At 54.1% G+C, this 8,473-nt stretch overlaps 1 protein-coding gene across 1 annotated transcript; it reads left to right on the top strand.

Annotated features, from left to right (window-relative positions):
* The first annotated feature begins 4,299 nt into the window (after positions 1 to 4,299).
* On the top strand, positions 4,300 to 5,262 carry LOC129401855 (olfactory receptor 1C1-like). Its single transcript, XM_055124766.1, has one exon. It carries the CDS (start codon positions 4,300 to 4,302, stop codon positions 5,260 to 5,262), a length of 963 nt encoding a protein of 320 aa, XP_054980741.1.
* The last annotated feature ends 3,211 nt before the right edge of the window (positions 5,263 to 8,473 follow it).

Genomic DNA, 8,473 nt, shown 5'->3' with positions numbered 1-8,473 from the left:
GTCAATATACATTTACTGTTGATTGCAGTCAGCTTAGCAAGTCAGCACTGGCTGAAATGTCAGAAACTCTTGCTTCTAAGCAGTACAGATTTCTATCAATTTGCCTTGATATGAACCCTCCAAAGGTTCTTTGAATTATTCAAACAAATACGAATTGTAATCATTAAAGTTTGAAATGTGGAGATTAGCTCATGGGTGTGACCTTGTCCATTGGTTTCAATGACTACCAACCCCATAATTCGGGAGGTGAGGATTAGTCCTTTGCTTTGAGCCAACCTGTGCCTCGAGTGGCAGCGCCCTGCTCCTGTCTGAATGAGACCAGCTGGAACTGGTCTCCTGCCGTACCAGCACTCACTGTCTTTGCTCATCGTCACCTCTCCAGCATGTCCCTCATGCTGGCCATAGGTCGAAGGAAGCCTGGCCTTTGTCACCACTCTCAGTGCCTTCAGACACTTTCCTCCCAGAGGACAGTAACTGAGACACAGACAGAGCCTCTTTTGTTCTGTAGAATCAATCTGGTGGGTCGTTCTTGGATCTTTCTTCCTAGCGGAGTCTTATGGGAACTCTGTGGCTGTGATTCTGCAGTTGTGGAATCTGGAGGCTGCTTGGCTCTGAGCCAGGGGGGCCTGTTCCCACACTGTGCTCTGAGAGGAAGGGAGTGTGTCATTAGCCTCCTGAGGTACTGTGGCCTGGAGGAAGGCTGGGTGTCTGAGGAATAGCCCTGGGACTCATTATGCTAACAAGGTAGCACAGAATCGCCTGGAGCTCTCCAAGGCCTGTCTCCTGAGGGTCCTCTCTGCCTGCTACTCCTGGCAGGTCGGCAGGTAACACAGGAAAGGCAGGCAGCTGAGACAAGCAGGGATTATTAAGGAGCACAGGCCCAACTCTGGCCAGACCCAATGAAGATGGACACTTGGGTGGGGCACGCTCTCCGTTTTCCCAGTTTCTACCCTGGTTCTTTCACCTGTAAGAGAAACCCCCCTCCCATTTACTGTAGGGAGAAATCGATTGATCTAAGAGACCCGAGTCATTAGAAGGAGCACTCAGACATGGGACAGCCCCAAGGGCACTGGGCCCTGGGGAGGGGGTGGGCCCAGTCTGCCTGGGAGGGGACATAAGGAAACAGCGGGTACCAGAGGGAGTCCTCCTGCGTGGCCCCAGAGAGGCTTCTCTGCTCTCCCGCCACGTCTGCACACAGACCCTTGCCTGTCTGCGGGAGAGAAGGCTCAGCCGGTGAAGGAGTCAGTGACCAGGGTATGTACGGAACTGCCTGTGCCCCTGCTGAGGGCTTCCTGGGCCTCACTCCGCAAGTTCTAACAGCAAATAGTTCAATGAAGCTAGTAAATACTGTAAGGGCAGATTAATTTCTTATCATGCAGCTCTAGAAGAAAACCCGGCATGCTCTGAATGGGATGATATAGTGGAAACTTCCTCCAAAAATTCATTCATGAGGCAAAATCATGTCATTTCTTCAAAATGTTCATTTTATTTTATTTTCAATTTACAATTTTTTTAAATTCAGGGAATAGGAATATAATAGCACTCAAGTTAATGGTATTGATGTTCAAAATTACTGCCTTCTCCATGTCCAGTCAGAATGTTCAGGACCCTCTTCATATTCTTTCATCCAGTCTGATTCAGAAGACCTTTCCTCTCATCCCTGCCCCCATATTTGTTCATACCATTGTGGTTTGGATGCAAACTGTTACCTCCCTTCGGTACACCACTGGTGTGCCTGAGACCCTTCACTTACATTCCCATGTTACATGCTTGGAGTCTTTTTGTTTGTCTGTTTATTTGTTTTGGGTTCCACTGGTGATGCTCAGGTATTAGTCCTGGCTCTGCATTCAGGAATTATTCCTGGTGGTGCTCGGGGCTACCAGAGATACCAGAGATACTCAGGTGGGCCTCGTGCAAGGCAAACGCCCTGCCTGCTGTCCTATCACTCTGGCCCCACCATGTTACATGCTAGTGACCTAGTTGTTCCCACTGCTCACCCCCACTAATCTGGCATGCTCAGATGAATAAATAAAAATATGTGGTACGTACAAACCTATGGCGAGATACTGTGCAGCCACAAGGAAAAATTAAGCCATTCAGTTCACAGAAACTTTGATTGATTTGGGGGGTATCAGCTTGAGCAAAATAATCCACAGGCAGGACAAACTGAAGATGATCTCGTGTGTGGTAGGTAGAGATTTAAAGGAGGGTGTGTGCATTTATTGTCTCCATAAACAGTATTTTGTAGCATTGATGTGTTCTTCATCTGCATGTACGTGTTGCACACCAAGGGTTCAACATCACAGTTAAAATTCTGCCAGCAGTGTGTCACTGGCCTCGGTGAAACAGACAGCAGAGAAATAGCTTGATGTGAAGTCAGCATGCAGAGTTAGGAAATGGGTATAACTGGGCCACAGAGAGAGTTCAATGTGGTCAGCTCAGAATTTGCACGCAGACCAGGCTCGACCCCGGCATCACTTACAGACCCTTGAGCAGTACTGGGGGATTTCCTGAACACAGGTACCCCAAAACCTAGAAGAAACAGGGCATCGCAGATCCTGCCTCAGAGAGGGAAGCTCGCTCTGCAGGACACCCCTTTGTGGGACACCCCTCTCAAGGACAGCATGAAAGGGGCTCCTTCCTGTCGTGGCTCAGGGGACACTGAGTTGGTGGGGAAGGCATGGAAGTGGGTAGGACTAGAGGCGTCTCCGGAGACAGCATCGGGATGCTCCAAGAAAATGTTGCAGGAAGAAGGCTCTCCTGCGCTGCCTGTAGCCTGACACAGAAGGTGCCCCCTGGGCTTGTGCAGAGGCAGGGACTCGTGTCCAGAGAGCAGTGGGAGCCGCAGGTCAAGGGGGATTGCGAGGGCACAGAAGTGACTCTGCTCTAGTGGAAGAAGGGAGGAGCCTCTGCAAGAGACCATCCCTGAGCACTGGATACAGCGAGCATCAGAGTCAGGGGAACAAGGGTCAGAGTCAGGGGACAACCATGATCAGTGACAACCATGCTGGACAGAGGCAGGGGCACAGGGGATCGTGACCTCCATGCCAGACAGAGGAGCACAGAGGTGAGTGATATCCATGCTGGACAGAGTCAGGAGCACAGGGGTCAGTGTCGTCATGCTGGACAGAGTCAGGAGCGCACAGAAGTCAGTGATTTTCGTGCTGGGCAATGTCAGAACACAGGGGTCAGTGACATGTATATGGTCAGAGGGGCACAAGGGTCAGTGACATCCATGCTGGGCAGAGTCAGGTGCGAACAGGGGTCAGTGAAGTTTGGGCTGGGCAAAGAGGAACAGGGGTCAATCACATTCGTTCTGGACAGAGTCAGGAGCATAGGAGTGAGAGATGACCGTTCTGGACAGAGTAAGGGACATACCTACGAATCAGTGAATTCTGAGCTGCACAGAGAGGCACAAGGGCCAGTGACCTCTGGCTAGGCACAGTCAGATGCACAGGGGTCAATGACCACTGTGCTGGGCAAAGTCAAGGAGCACAGGGGTCATTGGCATCCGTGCTGGAAAGAGTCAGGGGCACAGTGATCACTGACGTCGGAGCTGTCCAGAGTCACGTGTGCAGGGGTCAGTGACCTATATGCTGGACACAGGAGCACAGATATTAGGGAAATACCTGCTGGACTAGTAGCACAGGGATGAGTGGTGTCTGACCTGGGCAGGATCAGGGGCACAGGGGTCAGTAAAGTCCATGCTGGGCAGGGACTAGACTGGCCACTTCAGGAAGAGTCCCTGCAGGACTACCGTACCTCAGGACCAAAGGCTGGAAGCTAACCCAAGGAGCAGACTGTGTTGGGGATTACGTGCACACAGCCTACCTGTCCAAGGGAAGGGGACTGCAGTGTGCCCTCCGTCCTCCTGGGAAGGACTTTATCTCCAGAGCAGCGAGACAGATACGCACTGAAGCAGTTGTTCCCAAGGGGCCGAGCAAGTGCACAGTGGCCAACACAGACTCCCAGTCAGATGGGAATCTTGTGAGCAACCTAACACCCAACAGATATCCCCACGTAGTTATTGTGACAGAGTCACATTTTTATATGGGAGAGGAAATCTTTCTCTAAAGAAGGTGCGTGTCTGACCAGCTTGCCTCCAGATCTCTGGACAGACCGCTGCACAGACAGTGTCTGGGAGAGCATGTGGAGAGCTCCTTGCTTTACCCACACGCAGGCACCATGCCTGCACACACACGAGTCATCACGTGTATGACCTTCTGCGCGTCCCTAGCAAAGGGAAGCTCTTGTTTGTTGATCCCCTGCCTTTCCCGTTTGCTCTTGTAGATGGGGGCCATGGAGAAGGCCAATGGAACACTGGTCGAGGAGTTTGTCCTGCTGGGCTTGTCCCTCCCGGCTGAGCAGCAGCACCGCCTGTCAGTGCTGTTCCTCTGCATGTACCTGGTCACCGTGTCGGGGAACACACTCATCATCCTGGCTATCACCTTTGACCCCCACCTGCACTCGCCCATGTACTTCTTTCTCAGCAACCTGGCCCTCGTGGACATCTGCTTCTGCTCCACCACCATCCCCCAGATGGTGGCCCAAACCCTGTCGGGCTCCCGCACCATCCCCTATGCCCTCTGCCTCACACAGCTCTTCTTCTTCCTTTTCTTTGTGAACATGGACAGCCTGCTCCTATGTGTCATGGCCTATGACAGGTATGTGGCCATCTGCCACCCTCTGCACTACAGCAGCATCATGACCCTGCGGCTGTGCCTCCAGCTGGTGGCGGGGCTCTGGCTGCTCACCTGCCTGCACGCCCTCCTCCACACGGCCCTCATGGCCCGCTTGTCCTTCTGTGCGTCCAATGTCATCCACCACTTTTTCTGTGACCTCAACCCCCTTCTGCAGCTCTCCTGCTCTGACATCTCCATCAACGTTCTGGTCACTTTCATTGTGGGAGGCCTAGTTGTCTTCACCCCTTTTATCTGCATCCTCGTCTCCTACGGGTTCATCTCCACAGCCATCCTGAGGGTCTCCTCTGCACAGGGCAAGCAGAAAGCATTCTCCACCTGCGGCTCCCACCTGGCTGTGGTGGTACTGTTCTATGGCACAGGCATTGCCGTTTACTTCAGCCCCTCCTCCTCACACACACCAGAGAGGGACACCCTGTCGGCCATCATGTACAACATGGTGACCCCCCTGCTGAACCCCTTCATCTACAGCCTGCGGAACCGGGACATGCAACGAGCACTCCGCAGCCTGCTGTGCCGTGGCCGGGCCCTTGGCAGCCAGCCGGAGCCCAGGGAGGGGTGAGGCAGCCTGTGCCCGGTGCACCCTGAGCCCCACCCCCAAGGGCTCACAGGGGAACCCTGTGCCGGGCCCATGCTCCCATGAAGGCAGAGGCCCAGTGGGCGGTGTCACAGGCTGCAGCACAGATGCATCCGGGCGTGAGCTGCCAGTCAGCCTTTGCTGAGTGTCCCGGGGTGCCGGCTCCTGGGGTGGTCCCTGTCGGGCTCAGTGGACAGGCACTCCTGAGCCGGGCCACACTGGCGTACAGGAGCCCTCCTTGCTGCTGGACAGGGGGCTGGACTTGAGAGGGGAAGGTTTAGCTGCTGTGTGTCAAAGCAGATGGAGAATCGTGGCGGGACAAGATCCCAGGACGGGAGTCTATGGCCGCAGTTGGCTCCCATTAGCCACGGTAGGCGAACTGTCACGTACCCGCACACGGGCAGCTGCTCCCAGGTGTGGCACAGCCCATCTGTGAGGTGTGATCCCATGCCTAGGCCGCCCATCCACTCGCCAGCAGCAGCCCCAGAGCCGGTGTGCCCTTCTCGCCAGGGTCATCCTCACAGCTTCCCCCAAGGAGAGCCACTTAGACCAATCCAAGTTGCCCTGGGAGTTCCCAAGTGCCCCCGGAAGGAGAGCTCAGCCATGACCTGAGCACTCACAAGGGAGCAGCACAGGAATAGGGTGGAGCAGAGGCTGCTGGTGCGGGAATACAGAGAACAAGGTGTTGTAGAGGGTGCTTGGGGAGACAGTCGGGTGTTTCAGTGGGTGCTTGTGGACTCTGGGAATGGGGTGCTAGGTGTGGGAGGGGGGGTCTCTAGGCTCAGGCAAGATGGCAGCATAGGCTGCTGTGGGGCTGGTTGGAGGACTGTCAGAGACTGGGGTGCCATACGGTGGATTCTGGGTGATCCGGGAACAGGGTTTGGGGCCAGTGCCTAGCATATGATAGGCCGGCTGCTGTGGGGCTCCTCAGGAGGTTGTAGAGAAAGGAGATGCTCTGGAAGGTGCTGGGTGAAGGTAGGAAATGAGGTGCTCTGGGAGAGGCTCTGTGGGCAGGGGATGAGCGGCTCCAAGGCAGTGGCCTTCACTGCCAGTCGGTGGCCCAGTCCCCGTCACAGGTGCAGAAAGGTGAACCCCGTGACCTGCTGCCTTGCTTCTACTGGTGGCTCCGTGGGCCTAAGTGCAGGAGGGCCGGGAACACTGCTGGTGTGGCTCCCGGTTTAGGGGGATGCTGGTAGCCACTGGTACCTGGGAAGCCCTGGGCAGTCTCTATCAGAAAGTGTGTCTTGTGCTACCCCTTCCGCTCTTAGTCTTTCTGCCGGCACAGCGGTCAGTGGTCCTTTCCAACCAAACAAAGCCATGGGACATTAAAAACCGAAGCACTTGCTTTTGTCTCCTAACTTTCCTGTCGCACGATAACAAGTAAATCAAGGACTCCAAACAAAAGTGGATATATATGAACCAGTACCTGTGGAGGCATCACCAGAGGAGCCCTGCTCCCCAAAACTGATCACAGGGTCCCTCTCTTCCCATGTCCTCCCTGCTGCTCTGGGGTGACTTGTCCGTGGGTCTGGGGAAGGTGTGGGCCTTGAGAGGGCTACTTTGCCTCAAGAAAGGATTTCAGATGTGACACTAACCACATTTGTCATGGCTTGAAGGGAAGAGGCCTGGCGGTAGCCTGCCAAGGGGGGAGGCCTGTGTCCCTCAAGGGTCGGCTTTGATGGGTGTGCTGGGAGTGATCTGGCCACACTATCCTTGGCTCCAGAAGAGCAGGTCTCCATATTGCCTAACTGTTAGAACTTGTGGGCCCCTTAGGATCTTGGTTACATATGCTGAAAATGGTTACTTATGACCCAGACTTTCTGTGTACACAGGGTCAGACTGTTACAGAAAATATCTCAATCCATTGCCTTTGACAAACGCAGAAACATGCTTTATACGCTCGATTGCTGAGCAGCCAATTGCTTTCAGCCTATTTTGATTTTTATAATAAGTAAGATCATGTCTCGTCATTAAAACTTAATTCTTCCAAACTGACAGGTCTTTGCGTGTGTACACCTCTTCGGGTGCATATAGTACAGGCAGTACAGATAAGACATTCAAAGCTTGATAGACACGGACAGTAAGTTCCATGGGCAGAGGAGGGGAAGGGTATATCCTCCACTGCTGTCCTTATTCTGCCAAGCCTTCTCTGGATTCTCAGCCTTGTGCCCTAGAATCACTGGCAGCGCAGTGTCTGGGCAGAAGCAGGGCTGTGCTCACTTCCTCAAACAGTCCCATGGTTGGAGGCGTCATGGGGAGCCCAGTCTCCTTTCCCCTCTTCTTTTCATTTGTTCTCCTTTCCTTTCTTTCTTTCTTCTTTCTTTCTCTGGGGTGGGAAGAATGGTGATTTGGGGCCAACCCAGCGGTCTCTGGCTTACTCCTGATTCTGCTCAGAGATCACTGTAGTTTGGGGACCATGTGGGGTGTCAGGGATCAAGCCCAGGTGGGCTGTGTGCACAGCAAGTGCCCTGCCCTCTGCCATCTCCCTTCATGCCAGCCCGGTCCAACTCCTTTCTCTGTTTGGACATTGCTGCTCAAACTTCCCCCTCTTCGGGTGGCATGTTCTCAGCTGCCAACCACTGTGTCCACCCTCTGTTGCCCAAACCCCTCAATTCCTTCCCTGTACCCTGGGGGACAAAGCTCAGATTGCTAGTGGCCATCCTAGGCCCAGACCAGCTTCCCCACCCTGAAAATTGTTGTGGGATTTTTTGTGTGGGGTCTCACTGGGGTCACATTCCTTTTTGGATCTGCTCCTTATTCCCCACATAGGCCAGCTTCAGCACCTCCTCATGGCTCCCGTGTCACTGTTCACAGGTGCCAGCTCTGAGCTTCTGTGGCCCGTGTCTGGCTCTGTCCATTTAGCCGCAGCTGGGCCTCATGGCCTAGCATGTGTCTGGAACAGAGGGAGATGCTGTGTTTCCCTCTTGTTCCCAGAGAGAAAGTGAGAAAGAGGAAGAGAACCGGGGACTGGACAGAAGTTCAGCTGTGGCCCTCACCTGCCTTTTTACCTCTTTGCGCCTTTCCTTTCAGGATGATGCATGCAGCACACCCTCCCCCGCCCCTCTCCGTTTTTCACACGTCACCTGTGCCAGCAGTGACCATACAGTGGTCACTTGATTTCTGTGACTGCCCATCAGCCTGCCACTCTGCTGTCAGTCAGAGGAAAGGCAGATCCCCGTCTGCCCTGGGATGCTAG

This window comes from Sorex araneus, chromosome 2 (genome assembly GCF_027595985.1).
Source record: "Sorex araneus isolate mSorAra2 chromosome 2, mSorAra2.pri, whole genome shotgun sequence".
NCBI classification, from domain to species: domain Eukaryota; kingdom Metazoa; phylum Chordata; class Mammalia; order Eulipotyphla; family Soricidae; genus Sorex; species Sorex araneus.
Note: the sequence above shows the minus strand (reverse complement) of the source record. Positions and strands in the feature narration are given on the sequence as shown.

What these genes read in the sequence shown, in the direction of transcription:
- LOC129401855 (XM_055124766.1), top strand. Translation starts at nt 4,300, where the DNA reads ATGGAGAAGGCCAATGGAACACTGGTCGAGGAGTTTGTCCTGCTGGGC.